General features: G+C 58.8%; 1 protein-coding gene across 2 annotated transcripts in view; it reads left to right on the forward strand.

Annotated features, from left to right (window-relative positions):
- The first annotated feature begins 950 nt into the window (after positions 1 to 950).
- Positions 951 to 20169, forward strand: part of EHD1 (EH domain containing 1) — a 21090-nt gene continuing 1871 nt past the window's right edge. Inside the window, exons 1-4 of one of the 2 annotated variants that reach the window (XM_044919638.1) lie at positions 951 to 969; positions 2160 to 2586; positions 6858 to 6955; positions 17863 to 18275. In XM_044919638.1, the coding sequence (XP_044775573.1) occupies positions 951 to 969; positions 2160 to 2586; positions 6858 to 6955; positions 17863 to 18275 (957 nt within the window). Of the gene's footprint in view, positions 970 to 1904; positions 2587 to 6857; positions 6956 to 17862; positions 18276 to 20169 lie in introns of those variants that run through there. The other variant, XM_021685530.2, reaches the window with a different exon arrangement.

The raw sequence follows: 20169 nt of genomic DNA on the forward strand, positions 1-20169 counted from the left end.
GAACAGCCCAGAAACTGCATCTCCGGGGTGGACCCCTCAAAGCGCCACGGAGGAGGCAAGTCCTTTGGCTTCTAAGGCTGGCCCAGGAAGTCTGGACTGGGCCCACCCAAGGCTCCCATCACCAGCCAGCATGCAGCCTCTGGCGACAGCCCTGCCCAGGAGTTCTCAATATGGCCTTTTGAGGAGTCCACCAAGAAAAGAGTCTTGTGGCTTCTGGTTTACTGGTATTGATGAAAAGAATGCTAATGAAATCCCAAATAAAAGCAGTAAGCCAGAGGCTTAAGAGTGCAGACAGGGCTCTTCAATGGTTAGGGAGGCAAAGGGGGGAGGGGAAGGCAATTGATTGAACACTTTCTTTCTTCAGAAGGCCCGGAGGCCTGATCCTACAAGGGGCGGGCAAGCAAAACCTCCCCTTTTGCCCTCTCTGGCTCCCACTTGACCCAGCTCCCCTGAGAACTTGGCTCATTCTCAGGTTTGAGAGTTCCTGCCTCCATCCCACATCTCCCAGAAGCCAGAAAGTTGGACATGGTGCATTTTATTTTTTTTTTATTTTTAAAGATTTTATTTATTTATTTATTTGAGAGAGAAACAGCATGAGAGGGGAGAGGGTCAGAGGGAGAAGCAGGCTCCCCGCTGAGCCGGGAGCCCGATGTGGGACTCGATCCCAGGACTCCGGGACCATGACCTGAGCCGAAGGCAGTCGCTTAACCAACTGAGCCACCCAGGCGCCCGACATGGTGCATTTTAGATCTACCTAGGAGTCTACCCCCACCCCACCACTGCGCCACCACACCCCCACCCCCTCCTCCTACACTTTGGTGTCCTGACACTGGTTACCTAACAATCACAGTCCCCCAAAGCTCTGACATCACCCACTGAAGATTCTCACCAACCTGGACAGCCAAGGGGGCCGATGTGTGGCCAGGAATGATGGCGGGGGAATGAGTGTAATGGAACAGCCAGGAACTGGTAAGGGGGGGCCCACAGGTCAGAGTAAAAGAGGGTAACTTGTGGTGACCCTGAGAGGAAAGCAGAAGTATTTGGGTATTTTAATTTCCCCTAAGTTCCCACAAGATTTCATTGTTGCCCCACATTTCCCCTCCCCCAGACATAGGGAATTTCCGATTTCACTTCCTCAAAACTCAAGCGTCCAGGCCTTCCTGTGTACCCCTACCCCTCCCACCCACAGATGCAGCCTTCTTCAGAGGCCATCTCTTCTCCCCCACATGTCCTATGTGACCTCCACTGCTGTGTCCCCCTGCCAATGCCCAGCCCCACCGGCCTGCGGGGAGCTCAGGCCTCTTGCTGCTGGTCAGATTTTCCCCAAGGACCTCTCACTCCCTCCCCATTCTTCTTTCCCCAGTCACCAGCCGGTCTCGGATGTTCTACTCCCTGAGCCTCCTCTACTCTGTCTCGCCCTCTCCCAAAGCAGATAACGAAGATGGGTAGGAAGTAGTATCAGGAAAGCAGGGGCGAGGAGGCGGCAAGGAAGGGCAGCTCGGACGGGAGGCGCGAGGCCCCCCCGCCGCCCCGGGGGGTCCGCCGATACTTCCGGGGAATTCCGAGCCAGCGGGGGAGGGAGGACCGTTCGTGGGGGACCTGCGGGTGGGGCGCGCGGCCGGGGAGCCGGGTGTCTAACTGGGCGTCTCGCGGATGTTGGAAGGCACGTAGGCTCCGGGACCTCTTCGCGCCCGACCCTCGCTTTTCGCCTTCCCAACCGCAGCACTTGCGCGAGCTGCCCCGCCAAGGGAGGGGCGAAAACAGGTGCGGTTGCCACGGCACCCGGGTCGGGGGCGGGGAGCAGGGCGAGCGGCGCTCGCGATATTTGGAATCGGCCAATGGGAGGCAGGGGAGGGGAGGACGTGGCGCGGAGTTCGCGGGTGGGGCTCTTTTCTCCCCTGCCCTTCTCCCCGCGGCCCGGCGCGGCGGCGGCGGCGGCACGCGCACGCGCGCGCCCGAACGCGGGGCCCGGCCCTATAAAGGCCGTACGGCGAGGCGCGGGCTCCACTCCGCGGAGGGCGCCCCGCGGGCCGTGCCGTGCGCCTGCGCAGTGCGGGTCGCTCCCCGCCCCCTTGCCCCGCTGCCCCTCCGCCGGCCGGCCGGGCCCCGCCTCGGCTCCGCGCCCTCGCCCTGCTCTTAGCCGTCGCTCTGCCCCGCAGCAGCCAGCCCCGTCCCCGGCAGCATGTTCAGCTGGGTCAGCAAAGATGCCCGCCGCAAGAAGGAGCCGGAGCTCTTCCAGACGGTGGCCGAGGGGCTGCGGCAGCTGTACGCGCAGAAGCTGCTGCCCCTGGAGGAGCACTACCGCTTCCACGAGTTCCACTCGCCCGCGCTGGAGGACGCTGACTTCGACAACAAGCCCATGGTGCTCCTCGTGGGCCAGTACAGCACGGGCAAGACCACCTTCATCCGGCACCTGATCGAGCAGGACTTCCCGGGAATGCGCATCGGGCCCGAGCCCACCACCGACTCTTTCATCGCGGTCATGCACGGCCCCACCGAGGGCGTGGTGCCGGGCAACGCGCTTGTAGTCGACCCGCGGCGCCCCTTCCGCAAGCTCAACGCCTTCGGCAACGCCTTCCTCAACAGGTACCCGCCCCTTGCCCGGAGGAGGGGGGCGGAGGGGGACCCCCGGGGCCGCACTCGGGTCCCGACCCTACCGTGGCGGCGGCCGGGCCCCGCCTCCCTCATCGTCCTTTGTCTCCGAGGCCCCAGCGAGCCCCTCGGCGACCGCTCCCTGGGACAAGGGCCCCTGCCGCTTCGGCCCACCCGGAGGTCTGGGGGGTGGGTATCGCCGCCCCCTCCCCCGCCCCGTCACCCCCAGAATTTTCCAGGTCATCAGTTTAACTCCCAAACCTTCCAGCAGATCCCAGCCCCACTTCCTCAGAACCGGGGTCAGCGTTGGGAAGGTGAGAGATTCCTGTCTCCACCTCCTCCCAGTGTAGTCCCAGACTGGATGCACCGAATTCATTCAAACCAGCCCCTTCCCCCCTCCCTTCAAGTGGCTGCTGCCTAAGTGTCATGGAAAAATATGTGAAACTTTTCGTCATTCCCTTTGCTGCTGTGCTGTGCTTCCCTCGGGAACGCTGGTTTTGTGTGGGAGGGACAAGGAGGATCTGCTGTGGCCTGCTGAGTTTGGGGGCAGCCCATGGGGTAGCAGACAGATGGAGTGTGAACATTTCTCCCCGGGGGTCAACTCGAAAGGGTCTGTACTCCTTTAGGGATTTCGGGAAACAGCCTCAGTCTGTAGCACTGGGAGGCCTGGAAGATCTGGGCCCTGACTCCCTGAACGAAGAGGTTCCTTAACCTGCTTGGGCCTCAGTTTCCCCAGTTACATGGGTGAAATCTGCCTCCTCATGATCCGGGTCATGCTCCAAGACTCTAACCCTCATGATGCTGGGAATGAAAAACATTGGTCTTTCTATGGAGTCAAGTTCACTCTTCTCTAAAGGAGCTCAAAGGCGCTTGTCAGTGGTTCTAAAATCCCTGTCCCCACCCCTACCCCCAGGGACATACCAAAGGACTTCACAGATCTGCCTTTCCTGCCAGCCCCCATGCAAGGAGTGACTCCACATGCCTTTTTTTTTTTTTTTTTTAAGATTTATTTATTTATTTATTTGACAGAGAGGGAGACACAGCGAGAGAGGGAACACAAGCAAGGGGAGTGGGAGAGGGAGGAGCAGGCTTCCCGCCGAGCAGGGAGTACGATGCGGGGCTGGGGCTGGGGATGCGGGGCTGGGGCTGCGGGGCTGGGGCTCGATCCCAGGACCCTGGGATCATGACCTGAGCCGAAGGCAGACGCTTAACGACTGAGCCACCCAGGCGCCCCTTCACATGCCTTTCAAAGTCTGTGTCAAGGATGACCTAGGAAAGAATCCTTGACTCTTGCCTTCCAGGTCTCCGCCCTGTATGATCACATTCCTTTCCCGACACTGTCCAGCCACACAGGGTGAACCAGCTTGATCCTGATCCAGGCCAGTGGCCAGCCTACCTCTGTGCACAGAGCTGACTTTTAACAGAGAAGACAGGCAGACTCCTGTTATGTTTTTTTGCCCCTTTTGGGCATTTAAGCCCGGCCTCCTGTTTTATGGTTGATGGCATTGGTGTGTCACGGCTGGAGCTGAATAAAGCCCTTCGTGTGCGAGGCATGACCCTCTTCGCCTTGAGCCCTCTTCCAGAGAATACCTGTGTCTCGGAGTTATCGTGCCCATACACGGGCGATTGGCCCAGACTCTTAGCTGGTGGGCCCCAGAGGATCTTGTGCGCAGTTTGGCTGCTGTGCTGGGAATTCCAACCATTGTTAGGTCTTGCCTTTCACACAGAACTTTGGGAAGCTAGAAGGAGGGATAGGTACACCTTCTGTCCTCGGGCCTCCGCTTCTAATTGTGAGAGCAGACTGCTTTTTTTTTTTTTTTAAAGATTTTATTCATTTGAGACAAAGAGACACAGAGAGAGAGAGAGAGAGACAGAGAGAGAACATGAGCAGGGAGAAAGGGAGAGGGAGAAGCAAGCTCCCCGCTGAGCCAGGAGCCTAATGTGGGGCTTGATCCCAGGACCCTGGGATCATGACCTGGGCCGAAGGCAGACGCTTAACCATCTGAGGCACCAAGGCGCCCCAGCAGACTGCTTTTGAAAGGAGAAACGGGGTACTCAACCTGTTTCTGAATTTGGAGACCTAAAGTTTCAGAGTCGGAGGGGAACGTAGACGTCATCTCTGTGATTCAGGAAGCCCGAGCTTGGAGGGCTGTGCTCTTTGTTGAGCTCACCAGGGCAGCTTAATGCAGTGCTCGCTGGCTGACCGCCTTGATGCCTCCGGTTACCACCTACTGTGGGTTCTGCCCGGAAAAAAGCGCAGGTCAGGGATGCTGGGTCCAAGACAGACACTCTGATGATGTTGGTGCCACAGGATTCAAGACCCACACTTCTATTTATTATTTTTTCTTTTTTTTAAGTAGGCTCCACACCCAACATGGGGCTTGAACCCATGACCCTGAGATCAAGAGTCGCACGCTCTACTGACTGAGCCAGCCAGGCAGCCCTTATTTCCCTCTTGCCACTTCATCTCCAGAGGTTCCCCATCACTAATAGCCGTGCCAAAAGGGGTCTTATCAGCCGAGGGTCAGGGAGGGCACGGCTTTGCCCTGGAGCAGGGCCCCGAGCTGTGTCAGCCTGTGGAGTGCGCAGAGTGCCGGCCGGCTAGCCAGGGCGTACAAAGGGGGCTCTTCTCTGGCTGACACAGCCTCTCCGGGCAGCTTAAAGAGACCCATTGAGCCATGAACTTGACTTTCTGCCCTTTTTACTCTTAAGTGGCTGCTCTAAGAGTAAAATCCAATGGAGCAGACCAAGACAGACTACAGTCAGGTTGTCCTAAGAGCAGCCTGTGAAAACCGCTTGCGGGGCGAGAGGCAGTCAGTGCGCCCTTGGTGGTGGGAAATGAAGCGGCTGCGTCTGTGGAAGCGGCTTGCCCCCTTCCTTGTCTCCCCCGCCAAGCTCCCAGGACTCCGCGGGGCATCTCATTTCTGGGTCTTACCGATGTTGTCTTACTCGCGGGTCTCCATAAAACCAGGGCGGTTTTATGTACTGTTATTTTTCAGAGCCAGCTGTACTTCAGGTTCTTTTGAGTTGGTCTTTCCTCTGTGACCCTTCCCTAGCAGGAGCCCCAGGTCTGGCGCACCACGGTCAGGGCAACAGTGAGGACCGGGTCCAAGGTCTGCGGGTCAGCCGGTTTTGCCCCGTTGTGCTTGCAGGCAACACCCCTCACCCTGGCCAGCTGCCCCGGGCCTGGCCACTGGTCACTTGGGGGGGGAGCTGTGGGGGGGGGTAGGGCCAAAAGGAGAACCTTACAGCTCAGATCCCTCCCCACAGTTGGAAAGGCAGCTTTAAGCCTGCATCCTACAGACAGAGGGTCAGTATTTTCTTTGCTCACAGTGTCTTTTTCAGAGAAGTTTTTAAAGGAGCCTTTTCTGTGTCCAGTAAAGAATTTCTGCTCTCAGTTGCGACAGCCCCTTGCTGTTCTGGGCTGTTCTACGCTCAGTGGGAACTCAGGCACACATGGCTAAGCCCTCGCTCGGGAGTTGCCAGGCCCTCTGTGGCTTCATTTGTTTTTCCTCGGCCTGCTCTGGCTTTCGGAGAATGATGTCTGTACTCCCGGCCCCGCCAACCAACCCACGTGTCCCCCAGCTTGTACTGGCCGCCCCCTGCTGTCCCTTCATCCAGGCAGCTGGGTGGGAGGGATGGGCTGGTCCCAGCAGCAGCAGGAAAGCCTCTCCCCACCTTCAGTGTGTGGAAATTCAGCTAAGTCCCAGTGTCACCTTTCTGTTTCCCTTCTGGAGTTGACCGGTGGCCTATCTCGTGCAGTTTTCACTAGCATATCAGCAACTTGAAAGTTGAACTCTTGAACTCTGGGGGAAAAGCTAATGTGAGGGAAATGCTGATGCAAGCCAGTTTGAGCCCATGGTTGGATTCCCAGTTAAGACAGTACGGAGTTCAGGGGCGCCTGGGTGGCTCAGTCAGTTAAGCGTCTGCCTTTGGCTCAGGTCATGATCCCAGGGTCCTGGGATCAGGCCCTGCCTCGGGCTCCCAGCTCAGCAGGGAGTCTGCTTGTCCCTCTTCCTCTGCTCCTCCCCCCTGCTCATGCTCCTCTCTCTCTCAAATAAATAAAATAAAATAATATTAAAAAAAAAAGACACTACAGAGTTCAGGGGCCACCCCTGGAAACACTAGAAAACCTCCTGTAAATGCCTTGCTTTGGGAAAGGAAGGCAGAGGTGGAGAGGAGAGTACACAGAAAGCCCCCTGTCGCTTCTAGAGCTGCGAGGGCTGAGTCTTGACGTCTCCCCTCCGGCTTTTGCTCCCGTGCAGGTTCATGTGTGCCCAGCTGCCCAACCCGGTCCTGGACAGCATAAGCATCATCGACACTCCCGGGATCCTGTCTGGAGAGAAACAGCGCATCAGCAGAGGTAAATAGGCTCTGACACAGCCCAGGGCGCCTTCCCTCTGCGGTCTGTGACGCGGACCACATGCTGTCCCTGAGGTCCCTCCCAGCCCAAGTGAGAACCCATCTTACATTGGCCCGTGTCTGCCCAGCGCGCTGAGCCCCAGGGGGGCAGGAGTTGCTCTCTCCCTTGGCTCCCTGTGCCGAGGGTACTAAGAGCTGTCCGGGGGGGAGCACAGCCTATTTTGCGTGGCTCTCGTGCTTTCCACCCCCCGGGGCAAGCTGGCGAGATGGCACCTGGGGCTGGCTGTGAGGTCACGGGAAGTCACTCCGTGTCTGGGCTCTGGGTACCTTGGCCAGCATTGCTGCTCCCCTGGGGCGCCCTCACCCTACTTGGTGTGTAAAAGCTTTGCCTCCCGACGCCGTCTAAATTCCTGGCAAGCCCAGCAGGTCTGTGAGGGAACACTGGACCCGAACAAGCCAGCCGGAAGGAGAAGCTGCAGGAATTTGTTAAGTGTTTAGGGGCTCCTGGAAAGGTGTTTCAGTTTGCTTCGGGTTGGTAATCAGCAGCCTTCCCGGGGCCTGGAAGGTTTTTGCGCCGAGTGTTGGTGCACCAGGCCCCCGATTGTGTCAACTGCTGTCTGGACTCCGAAGATCTCGTTCAGGACGAGCCTGAACTGGGTTATATTTCTGCTGCTGTTCCATTTTGTGGAGGGGCGGGGAGCCTTGGGGCCTGAATGCTTCCTGGCAGGAGCGAGAGGGCAGGCCAGGAGGGGAGCCTGCAGCTGCAGATGTGAAAATGAAGTAGGACCACACTCAGACAGGGGTTGAGAAGGGGCCGGGTTTGTGTATCATTAACTTGCAAATCTTTCCTGTGCCCCTTTCCCTCTGGGCTGCCCAGCATTGGCCAGCTTTGCATTTGAAGCCAAGGACCTGGTATTTGGGAGATGTTTATGTCTGCTGTGGCTTAAAGGGGGTGGGAACCCCGTTCTTGGTGCTGAGAAACCTTGCTTCTCTTTTTTTTCAGGCTCTGGGCCCCTGCCAGGAAGGGCTTGCATCAGAGCACCCTGAAACTGCTCTCTCTCTGTCTCGTTTAAGCTCTTAGGCTCCGCACCCCAGTGATAAAGACAGTCCTAGGAGTTCAAGGGAGCAGCTTTGGGACCCCTTCTAAAAAGGCAAGGGCTAGGGGCGCCTGGCTGGCTCAGTTGGAGGGGCATGCAACTCTTGCTCTCAGGGTTGTGAGTTTGAGTCCCATGTTGGGTACAGAGATTACTTAAATAAATAAAAAAGAAGGGGCACCTGTGGTTAAGCGTCTGCCTTTAGCTCAGGTCATGATCCCGGGGTCCCAGGATTGAGTCCCGCCTTGGGTTCCCTGCTCAGCGGGGAGTCTGCTTCTCCCTCCGTTCCCCACCGCCTCCCGCTCGTGCTCTCGCTCTCTCTCTCACTCCCTCTCTCAAATAAATAAATAAAATCTTAAAAAAAAACAACTTTAAAAATAAAAAGGCGAGGTTGTTTTTCCTTACTGCTCTTGTTGTTCCAAGCTGGTTTTAAGAAAATGTCTGGTTAGCATTTAAAAGACCCACAAGGGGGGATTTATTCTCCGTTTACTTCCAGGCCTGAGTTATCCTAGAGGGACTTTTCTTCGAGGCTCTGCGGTGTTATCTTCGTAATGATCTGGAAGAGTAGGCAGGGGGGCTGCTTCTGACTGGGGCCGTGGGCTAGAGAACTAAGCCATCTCTGGGGTGTGCACAATGCTCCCAGCCTTGGGGTCAGTTGATGTGTACACATCTTCGGATAGGGACAAGAGCTCACCAGAAGAGGCTTACCATCTCAGCAGGCTGTGCTCACTGTGGCCTTCAGAGCTGGGAGTTAAGGCATTTGAGGGAAAGGGCGTAGGGCCCTTGTGACCCCCGTAACCACTGTTTTCCACCAGTGCTGTGGGGTCCCCTGCTGGGAGGCATGTCTTTGACACGTCAGCCTGGGTCTGGAGAGCCTAGTGGGCTGACGGGTTGGGAGTATAGGTCTTGCTGCTTTGGGCAGCCTGGCCCTGTCTGCTGGGATGTCCCCCGCTCCACCCCGCCGCCTCCTCCTTTCCTGGTTGGCAAAAAGGTGGGCAGTGATGTCCAGACCTGCTCTCTCTGGGACGGGCACCCCCGCGGCACCTCCCTGGGCTGTTCAGGTGGTGGATTGGCACCCGGGGTGCACTTCGGCTGTGCCAGTGGGGGATGTGGTGCGCGAGGCAGTCCTGGCCTTCAGGTTGTCCACGCAGGTGGCAGATACTCAGAGGAGGAGGCCTGCAAGAGACACCAGGCTCACCCCTGGTTGCCTCTGCCCCCCTCCAGGTGTGAGACTGGCCCCTCTCTGTCCTGGGGCGACACAAGGCCTCCCCCACCCTATCGTGGGCAGGAAGGAGGAGTGGGGCTTAAAGATAAGGGCATTGCTCTGATTGGGGGAGGGCTTCCTTCTGTGAAATAGCGAGATCAAACTGATTTTAGTAGACAGTTTCTTTCCCTCCGGGACCCTAGGTCTCTCAGTTTAAAGTATTTTACTAAAAGTTACCAAGTTGGGATTTGCTCTGCAGTATGTTTGGTGTCAGCGTTTTATCAGCCAGAGAGAGACCGTCGCGCAGTACCTCTCCGCTCTGTTGGCTGTGGTCTTCAAGGGAGGTGGGGAAGGAGTGGCCGTCTGCTTGGAGGCCCCGCCCACCAGTCCTCGCAAAGGTCCCGTGTTGCCCTGTCCAGCAGAGGAAGTCAGAGGAGGGCAATGCGTTCCAGCCTCCCCGGCCAGTTCTCCCGTCTGCTCCCTTTGCTGACAGCATGGAGAGCAGGTGTTTCCCTCTCAGCGAGATAGGGCCAGCAGAAAACACGGGTCCTGGGCACGCAGCGTGCGCTTCTGCGGCCTGCCGATCTCGTTCCCTGGGAACAGAGGGTTCTTCTGGAGGTTGCCTGTGCATTAGCGTTGTTAATTAGGTTTACATCCATTTCCCAGCCTATCTGCCAGGCCCCTCCTGGCTTCTTCCCCTTTTCCCCATGGTCCCTTACGTGTGCAGGAAATATTGTCTGGAAAGATGACGTAGGGGCCGTGCAGGCCCAGAGCAGTCAGGATATAGGGCAGGCTCTGCGAGAGACCCCTGAGAATTACTCCGGGAAAGAGAAGGGGCCTCCGTGGGGGGTCTCAGGGTGCACTTCCCCGTTGTGCTAATCTGAGTGACTTTAAAGATAAACGTTCTCCTGTATCAGCAGAGAAGGGTGATCTGTGGGGACAGCATTCGTTCTTGAGTGCCATGTGACTGATAAAGAGCATTCCAAAGGGCATCCGGGGCCTGGTGGGGCGGGCGCCCTTGGCTCCCAGGCCGCCGCCTGCGCCTGCGCAGTCACGAGCCGGAGCAGAGATTTCCCACAGCGGGTCCCCGGGGGGCAGGCACGCTCAGGTGGAGGTCCCAGCGTGGGGCTCAGGGCCCTGGCCGGGGGTCTCCCTGCCATTGTCACCACGCGGCCGCGAGCTGGCCGTAATTTCTGCGCCTTGGTTTCCCCCACGCGAGTCGCGTCAGCAGGGAAGCATTCCTTAAACTTGGGTTTGGAGACCGACGCCCCGCCGGCCTTGTGCCCGGCTTTCTGCAGACCATCTGCGTCCTCGCCTCGGGAGCTGGCGCCCCTCAGCTGTCCTGCAGCTGCCCCTGGGAGGACACTGCTGCTCTGCAGACGAGGAGGCCGAGGCTTGCTGCCCGGGCTAGTGTGTGTCTGTGGGCCCAGCAGGAGCTGTCCCCCCGCGACCCGGTTGCTGAGAGCGGACGCTCGGCTCGGCTCCCGGGAGCGCTGACAGCGCATACCCGGCGAGTCTTTGACCCTCGGGTGGTGACCGTGCTGGGCTTCTGCGCTCTCCTGACAGGCCTTCGCCTTCTCTCCCGCCCTGAAATCAGACTCAGTTCACAGATGGACCCAAGGTCCAGGGCTTGGAACAACCCTGCTGGCATCTTCTTCCTTTTCCCTGTTCTCTGCCTCTAGCCAGAAATCGCTCCCTCCACCCCAGACCCTCTGTGGATGGGTGTAGGACCCCTGGTCGAGGCTGGCTGGTCCCCTAGCTTCTCATTTGCCCTCCTGCTGACTGTCCCTGGTTCCCGGGCTCCCTCCAAGCCTGGAAGCCATCCCATTAGGCAGGTAGGGCCTTCCAGGTGCAGAACGGAGTCCTCTGACTCTGAGGTGGGGCCGCGCTGTGGGCAGCCCTCCCTTCCTGCTGACCCCTGTGCTGACGACCTCCGGAGCTGCCCCACCCCTAAGAGCCCTCCATCCAGGTCAGGGTTTTCTGCAGCCCATAGAAGGCTCCATGAGGTTGCCTGCAGGCCTTGGGCTAGGCCACGTGCTGCATCCCTCTTGGATTCCCAGCGCCCACAGTACAGATGATGACAGAAGGTTCAGGCCCCAGCGCAGTACTTTAGGAGCCGGGGACCCTGGGGAGTTACTGCAGCCCATGTGCTAACCCCTTGCCCTAGCACCTAGTGCTCAGTGACATATTCAGCCAATGCCAGCTAATTACAAATAGACATCCAAAAATCCAGGGATTCCCAGACTGATTAGAAAGACCTTTTTCTGACTAACATCCCGAGGAGGCCAGAGGCTAGGGGAACACTGAGTCAGCCGGAGTCTCCCTTCCCAGGGCCCCCAGCCTCGTCCAAGCCTCCCTCTCACCCCCGCCATGCCCCCCCGCCCCGCCCCCGGTCCCCTGGACGGCTTTTGGCCCGAGCGTTTGGTGGGAACGCGGCGCTCTGCCGAGGGGCGTGGGCTGCCGCCCGCGGAGGACTGGTACCAGCCGGCGCCCGGCCCCTGCGCTTTCCCGGCTCGAGCAGCTGTGTGAGCGCCTGCGAACGTTCCATTTATATTTGGTGGTACGAGGCATTCTTCGAGCGTGGGAAGTGGTCGTCGCCTACACACCACTCAGAATCTGCGCTCCTTGAGCCAGAAATACAATTCCTGTGTGTAAATAAGAGCAAACATTTACCAAGTGCTTACGGTGTGCCAGGCACTCCCTTGCTGCCCACAGCAGCCCGGCGCATCAGGGACTTAACACCCTGCCGTCACAGACGAAGAGACAGGCTCGGACAGGGGCCGTGGCTGCTGGGGTCGCGCAGCTGGTTGACGAGGAGAGGGCTCCGATTCAAGTGCCGGCCTCATTCCAGAGTCCATCTGTCCCTCCCTGCCCTTTGTCCATTTCCCGGTCACATTTGCAGAGTCTTCGCCCTTGTTAGGCGCACGGCTCAAGGAGGCAGCTGCGTAACCACCACCGGCAGGATCAAATCTAGTCTTTCCATCAGCCTGGAAAGTTCCCTGTTCCCCTTCGTAGTCCCCTCCAGTCCCCGGCAACTCAGACCTGATACTTAGCCCTGAGGTTTTGCCTTCTCCAGAATGTCCATACGAGTCTTCCGTGCCTGCCCTCCTCCACTTAGTGTGTGCTTGGGGGCGTTCATCATGTATTCGAGAGCATGACCATCGACCCATCATTTCTCCTGTGCCGTGCGTGTACCCTCATGTCTTACCCATTCACCTGCTGAAGAGCCTTTGGGTTTCCAATTTGGGGCAATTTTGAATAAAGCTCCTACAAACATTTGTGTACGGTGTGGACTTCAGTTTCTTAATTTCCCTTGGGTAAATACCTAGGAGTGGGGAGGCCCCTTTCTCCTCGCCACTGAGCCACCCCAAGGAAGTCCTTCCCTGAAGAGTGTGCCCGCCCGAGGAAGCTCGGCACCCATGTTGGTCCTCTCTCGGCTCCTTAATCTTCGTCCTGCCATCCTGTGCCCCCCTCTCCCGGGCGCGGCACCGGTTGGAAACGTGTATGGTGGGAGCCACGGCAAGAAATACCAAGGCCCACACAGCTTGAATGGCAGGAAACAAAAGTTGATTGCAGACAAGCCCTCTATTGTTGATGTTCTAGAAACTTGGAACATATGAAGCAGCTTTTCCACCAGCTGCTGGAACTACCTGTGTTTGGAGGGTGTCAGGAGAGGGTGAGGACCTGTGACAACTTCCTCTCTTCCGCCTCTGTGCCCGTGGTGGGGAGCGGGACTCTTGTCAGGACTGACGACTGGTGAGGAGCCCGAGCGGCCCAGACGAGGCTGGGTGGGAACAGAGCAGAGACCTCCTGTCCACGTGGCCCCGTGTGCTTACTTCCCGAGGCCAAGCCCAGCCCTCAGCTGGGTGGCCCTGAGCATACAAGCGACTCTTCTTTGTCCCCCCTCCCCCAGTCCCCACGACTGTGCATGCGTGTGTGCTGAGATTTACCACGGTAACCCTTCTACGTGCACGGTTTGGTGACATCAAGTACATTTCGTGTTGTTGTGTGACTGTCCCCACCGTCCACCTTTCAGACTTCTCCATCTTCCAAACGGAAACTGTAACCCCATTAACCACTCGTTCTCCTATTTCCCCCCCCCCCCCCCGCAGCCCCTGGTTCCCACCGCTCTCCTTTCTGTCTCTGTGGACTTCGGATGCATGGCATCGTGCAGCATTGGTCCTTTTGTGCCTGGCTTATTTTATAATCTCCCCAAAGTCCCAGAATTCAGTGGCCAGACACATCCTGGCACCGAGGCAGACCCCTCGTGTGTCCCGAAAGCTGGAGGCTCACCGCCTTGGGCAGTGCTGAGGGTTGGGGGCACTGGCACACTTGTCCCCTGCCGCCCCGCTCCGGGCTGAGTGGTGGCCGCGGCCGCCCTGCCAGGTGCACGGACTCGATTGAGGCTTCGCTGCTGCTGCTGCGGGTCCAGCCCTCGGTGTCTTTCGAGACACCATCTCTCAGGCCAGAGTGAGGGTTTGGTGGACAGATGGGGGCCGGGTGGGCCTGCGCGGTCATACGCCTGTGATGACATCATAGCGCCCGTGCCGTGACCCTTTTAGTGACCCATGGACGTACTTGGCCAGCACCACGTCTCCCTCCCCAAAAGTGGGAGCGTTTTTCATAATAAACAGGAAATTTCATTTACCTGCAAAAAAAATGGACTTAGAGCTCTGTTGGCTCCAACTTGAGGGGTTGGCGGGTAACTGGGTTTGCGGGCGGGGCAGGAGGAGGCACTTGGGGGGTTCTCGGCTCTGCTGAGGTGACTCCTCCCCCTCCTCCTCTCTGTCTTTCCGGGAGTCGTCCTGGGTCCCCACCAGCGCGGGAGGGGGCGCGAGGCCACTTTGGGTGGAGTCTGGGGGGTGAGCTCAGCTCCCTGTGCGCTGTCCTGACTGCGGGGCCAAAGCGAACTTGGGCTGGAGCCCAGCCCATCCGGGAGCCCCCATTCCAGGCACCTCGCATCCGGCATCACTGCCTCCCCAGCTCTGCGAATCTGTGCTCTGTCAGCGTGCGGCGGTCTGAGGACAGGCAGTGTGATGAGGGACGAGTTGGGCCTCATTCTTGCTGAGAGGGAGCCGTCATTCAGTCCTGAGGCCTTGCTTTTCCAGGGCTGACCTGCCGCTCCCAGGGGCAGCCATAAAAGGCTCCCTGCCCGCTTCCCTTGCCTGCTGCTCGGCCCTCCCGTCCTGGGTTTCTGCTGGGGGCGTCTCTCTGGGCACGCCATCCCGTGGCTCTCGGGGCCGGGGGTGGGGGTGGCCATGTCCTCTGCACCCAGCGGCCTTTGGTGCTGGCTCCAGGCTGTCTCCCACTCTCTGAGCACCGATAGTCGAGTGGTGGGTGGTCTGGCTGTTTCCAACCCTCTGCCTGGGCCTAGGGAAGGCCGATGGCTGCCCTGCCCAGACTCAAGTTCAGATTCACCGGGACCTTACTGCCCCCGCACCCCCCGCTCCACCTCCCCGCCCCCATTAGAGACTCCGGCCAGTTGAGGGGCTGCCTCTGATCGGAGCGCCCTGTCTCCCGGGCGTGCTGTGGGGGGAACAGACTGCCCGTTGCTGCGTCGCAAGGCTGCTGTGCTAAGTCAACAGAAACAGTGAATCTGGGGTTTTCCTGAGGTTCCGGTGTCTCACCCCAAGGACGAGAGCTGGCCGCTGGTCTCAGAACCAGGCTGAACTTCGGCGGCTCTCAGTTCCTGACCGGTTCTGCTGTCCCCAGCCCCTCGGCCCCTCCTGCCTGTGGGGCCTGTTCTGGGAGCCCTGTGTGTTACCTGATCTAATCCCCGCTATGGTCAGAGGAGGAGGAGTTGTTTTTGGAATTTTACAGATGAAGAAATGGTAACTCAGGAGTTCGGAACTTCAGGTCAGGTCGCCGTCAGCGGCCGGCGCCGGGAGTTGAATCCAGGGCTGTCTTATTTAAGAGCCTGTGTTCTTTCTGAGTGCTTAAGTTCGGGGAGAGGCTTGGAATGCTGTGGCTTCGGGCACACACACGGCTCTGAAGCGCACTTGAACCTGGGGGGCCTGGCAGCCAGAATGTTTATCCCGCCAAGCAGACCTTCACCCCTCGGCACACCCCCAGTGTTAACTGTTTATCTTAGAGCCTTGCGATGGGGGCCTGGCTCTGGCCTGAGTGGAGGTAGCCTCTTGGGGAGCCCAGCTGCTGACTTGCCTTCAGTCCGGGAGGCTTGGCAGGAGCAGGAGCAGCCGAATACCACTCTGATGACCCACTCAGCAGGCTCCTTACCGGAGGGGCGGGGAGGGCTGCCCCCCCTCCTCACGGCACGGTAGTTCACTCTGTCTGTTTTCTTTGTTCTCTCCCTCTACCTGCTACTTTTCTGTAACCTGGCAGTCTGGATAATGCGTGGCCAAATCCCAGTTTGGTCAGAGGGTCGCGAGCATGTTTTGCAAGGGATGCTAGCCAGGAGCAGGCTGTCAGGACGAGGAGATTGGTGGGCCCGTTTCTGGGCAGGGTCTCAGGCTCTTCTCTATGAGAGCAGCTTCTCCGGCTTACTCTCAGAGCCTGACTGCACTCTGGGGTGTATTTGGTACTTCTTAGGAGGCCCGGCCTGTATTTGAGGTGGCCTGTGGGGAGCAGGTGAAGAACAAGGAGGAGCCCAGGGACAAGGAGGCTTGCCCAGAATCAGCCGGAGAGGAAATGGTAGCTCAGGGCCTTCGACCCAAGCTTCCCAAAGACTTTTAGGCCACTGTTGTCACCTGGTCTTCCTACATCTCCTCATCTTTGCTCCTAAAAGATAAGAAATAGGGGCGCCTGGGTGGCTCAGTAGGTTGAGCGTCTGCCTTCAACTCGGATCATGATCCCAGGGTCCTGGGATGGAGCCTGGTATCGGGCTCCCTGCTCAGCGGGGAGTCTGCTTCTCCCTCTGGCTTGTGCTCTCTGTCTCGCTCACTCTCTATCTCAAGTAAATGAAATCTTAAAAATAAATAAAAGATGAGAAATAGAACCTTCACTTCTTCTGGGGGCAGTGGAAGAAGTGGAAACATTTTAAAGAGGCGTGACTGTGAAATAGGATTTAGGTTAAACTGCTGTCGGAGAGACCCCAAAATCCATTGGCTTAAACCAGATATCAGCTAGTTCATGTGGAAAATAACAGTCCAGGCCATCCTGAACGTTTGGCTTTCATCTCTGAACTCAAGGTGGTTGCTCCAGCCCCTGCTATCACATCTGCATTCCATTCCTCAGGAAGGGAGAAAAGGACAAAGGTCTCATATGCCTTGTTCATTTCTGCCGCAGGAGAGGCTAGAAAACGCGGTCTTAAACTGGGGGGCCCTGAGTTCAGCCAGAACTAGATCATTGTTGTCAAGGGAAGAGCTACGGTGAGCGGTCTCTGCTGCCGACGGCCCCGCCCCACAAGGGGCCTCCACTGGACCCTCGGAGACCGCGTAGCCTAGACTTGAGAGCTGGACGTGATCTAGTCCAGCCACCTCGTTTTAGAGACGCATTTAAGGCCTAGAGAGGGGATGCGGTGTGTAGCATTTCGTAGGCCTGTCATAGAGCAGTGGTCAGCGAAATTTTTCTGAAGGGTCAGAGTTAGTGTTTTTGGCCTGCAGGCCTGTGGTCTCTGCCGTGGCTGAACTCTGCTGCTGTGGACAAGAGCGGCCACAGACGGTGCGGAGGAGCGTGGCCGTGTCCCGCTAAAACTCTTACTTAACGGGGGGGGGGGGGGAGGCGCCTGGGTGGCTCAGTCCTTAAGCGTCTGCCTTGGGCTCAGGTCATGATCCCAGGGTCCTGGGATCGAGCCCCGCATTGGGCTCCCTGCTCAGCGGAAAGCCTGCTTCTCCCTCTCCCACTCCCCCTGCTTGTGTTCCCTCTCTCGCTGTGTCTCTCTCTGTCAAATAAATAAATAAAATCTTTAAAAAAAAAACAACAACTCTTATTTACGGAACAGGTGATGGGCCAGCTGCAGTTTGCCAACCCCTGTTGTGGAGAATAAGTGAGGTTCCTGGAGAAGGGGGGCCCAGCACGAGCACCCCACGAGTAGCAGCTGCAGGTGTCCCAGCTGTTCCTTACTGTCCTTGTTGTGTAAGGGCATCCAGCCAGCATCGGCAGCCCCCAAGTCTCTGTTCTTCTCACCACACTGCTGGGCTCCCCCTCCTCACTTTTGCCCTGGTCTGAGCCACTTTAGAGCCCAGATTTTGTGACTTCTTTTTTTTTTTTTTTAAGATTTTATTTATTTATTTGAGAGAGCGAGGATGAGTGGGGCCGGGGGCGGTAGAGGAGGAGGGAGAAGCGAACTCCCTGCTGAGCCGGGAGCCCAACACGGGGCTCAATCCCAGGACCCCAGGATCATAACCTGAGCCTCAGGCAGGCGCTTAATGGACTAAGCCATCCAGGCACCCCTGGATTTTGTGACTTCTCTTGCATTATTTATCTGTGGCTCACCTCTCTGTGCCAGGTGCTGCTGGGCGAGGGTATCGGGTGGGTACAGAAATAGGGGGGACCTGACGCCCCTGCCCTCGGGGTGCTGTGCTGGCCCTGTGAGGACATGGTGGAAATTTAAATGACACCAGGCTGAGAAGTCCGAGGTCGGGTCAGGGAGGAGAGCTCTCAGAGCAGCCTGGCTCCGGTGCCCCCGAGCTCACCCCGCTCTTCCTGCAGGTTATGACTTCGCTGCCGTCCTGGAGTGGTTCGCCGAGCGGGTCGACCGCATCATCCTGCTCTTCGACGCCCACAAGCTGGACATCTCTGACGAGTTCTCCGAGGTCATCAAGGCCCTCAAGAACCATGAGGACAAGATCCGCGTGGTGCTGAACAAAGCCGACCAGATCGAGACCCAGCAGCTGATGCGGGTCTACGGGGCTCTCATGTGGTCCCTGGGGAAGATCATCAACACCCCCGAGGTGGTCAGGGTATACATCGGCTCATTCTGGTCCCACCCGCTCCTCATCCCTGACAATCGCAAGCTTTTTGAGGCGGAGGAGCAGGACCTCTTCAAAGACATCCAGTCTCTGCCCCGAAACGCTGCCCTCAGGAAGCTCAATGACCTGATCAAGCGGGCACGGCTGGCCAAGGTAGACTGGGGGTGGGGGCAGGGCCCCCTGCTGGGGGGGCCCATGGGGGCTGGGGCTGGCACTTGGGGCCCCAGGATTGGTCTGCCGTGGCTTTTGGGGTGCCCGAGACCCATCCCTGCAGACCTACAGCCACACCTACGTTGCCCTGTGTCTAGACGGGTCCTCTCTGCGCCCATGGGTGTGGCCCTTTCTCAACTGAGTCTTCTTGATGCATGTAGATGTTAAGCGGGGAGGGAACACTGGGCCAAGGGGTGGCCTGGGAAGTGGGGAGCCAGTGGGGGTGCAGCTCCAGTCCTCATCGGCTTCCCCTCCCAGGCCTGTTGATTGAGCACTCCGCGTGTGCGGGGTGCTGGGGACACAAGGGGACTGACACGCACAGTCCCTGCCCTTCCAGCGCGCACCAGTCGTACCGGGAGAGTGGAACATGTAAAGGGAAGTCAGGCACGGTTTTTTGTCCTGTCGTGGGATGCCGCAGAAGCAGGCAACTGGGAGGCCTCGGGTGGGTGCTGACGCATAAGCCAGGACAGGAAGGAGGTAGCGGAGAGATGGGGCGCAAGCCTGTGGGCCGAGGGAGAACCCTGGGCGGCCTCAGCCCCCAGAGTTCTCGTAAAGCATCCGGCCCCTCCCTCTGGCACCTGTTGGCGGCGTCTGGATCGCTCAAGAGCTTGGAATCTCAGCTCCGGGCCACGTACTTCAGGGAGACCCCGGCATGGCTGGGGCTGGGAGAGAAGGCTGATGCCCCCAGCGGGCCCCTCAGACACAGAGGGCCAGAACACCCCCCGATTGAGCACAGCTGCATATCCTGAGCCTGCCTGGAAAAGTCCGCGGGCCGCCACCGTGCACACGCGTGGATCATGGATCCGTGGGGCTCAGAGCTCAGCTTCAGCGGGGACCCCATGCGTCACCGCTCCTCTGACGAAGTGGCCGCGGAGGGTAGGGGTGTCGGGGGGCCTAGGGCTTCGGCGAAGGCATGCTCCCGAGTAAAGGCCTGAGGAGTGGCGCCTCCTCTGCAGGTGGCAGGCCCCCCGCCGGGGAGAGCCAGGAGGAGCCCCGCGGCCCGCGCTCCTGCCTCCGGGAGCCAGCCGCGTAGCTCCGGCTTTTGAGAGTCCGCTGTGGGCCACGCACAGCGGCTCAGGCCGCCCCACACCGTCTCGAGGTCTGGAGTCAGGTAGCCTTTTGGTGCTCACCGTCTTGAGTAAAAAGAACTGACCCCTCCTCTTCTACCACCAGTCTGTGTCTCCACACTGGTTACCAGGTGCTCGTGGACCACACTGAAGTGTGTGTGCTAGAAGCACGAGCCCTCGGGCCCCACCCCGCCCACCTGAACTGCCTGGGGATCTGTATGCACAGTGAGGTTGCAGAATCTGCTCTGGGGTCTTGCACCTCTCTCACTTCTGGAAGCTTCCCAGTGCAGGGAGCTGGTTCTGAGAAGGCACCCCGTGAGAAAACCCGCATCACTGGCTCCTGGCCTCCCGGTTCTAGGCTGCAGGGAAGGGCAGCGCTGCTCCCTCCTTGGCCAGCACCCCCCTCCCCCGGCAGGGCCGCCTGTGCCCTCTCGAAGCGTCCTTCCGGGACAGCACAAAGGGAGGGCTCCCCGTTCATCTGCAGAAATGGTGTGTCACCGCCTCCGGGCACCCTGAGTCACCACGCCTGGAAAACCCCGGGGGCCTCCGATCTTGTGCTGCACCTGTGGCTCCAGGCTGTTTCCTTTTCCTGGAGCGAACGGCCTTCTGTGCCAACCTGCGAAGGCCAACCTACACGGGCCATGATGGGCGGAGGGGCGGCTGCCTCGCTCTGTGACAGGCCTGCTGCCCTCGGGCCGTTCGCACACAGGGTCAGGCCGGGGGAGGGGCTTCGATGGCGCAGAGCTGGCGGGGGTGGGGGGGTGGGGGGG

This window comes from Neomonachus schauinslandi, chromosome 11, assembly GCF_002201575.2.
Source record: "Neomonachus schauinslandi chromosome 11, ASM220157v2, whole genome shotgun sequence".
NCBI lineage: Eukaryota > Metazoa > Chordata > Mammalia > Carnivora > Phocidae > Neomonachus > Neomonachus schauinslandi.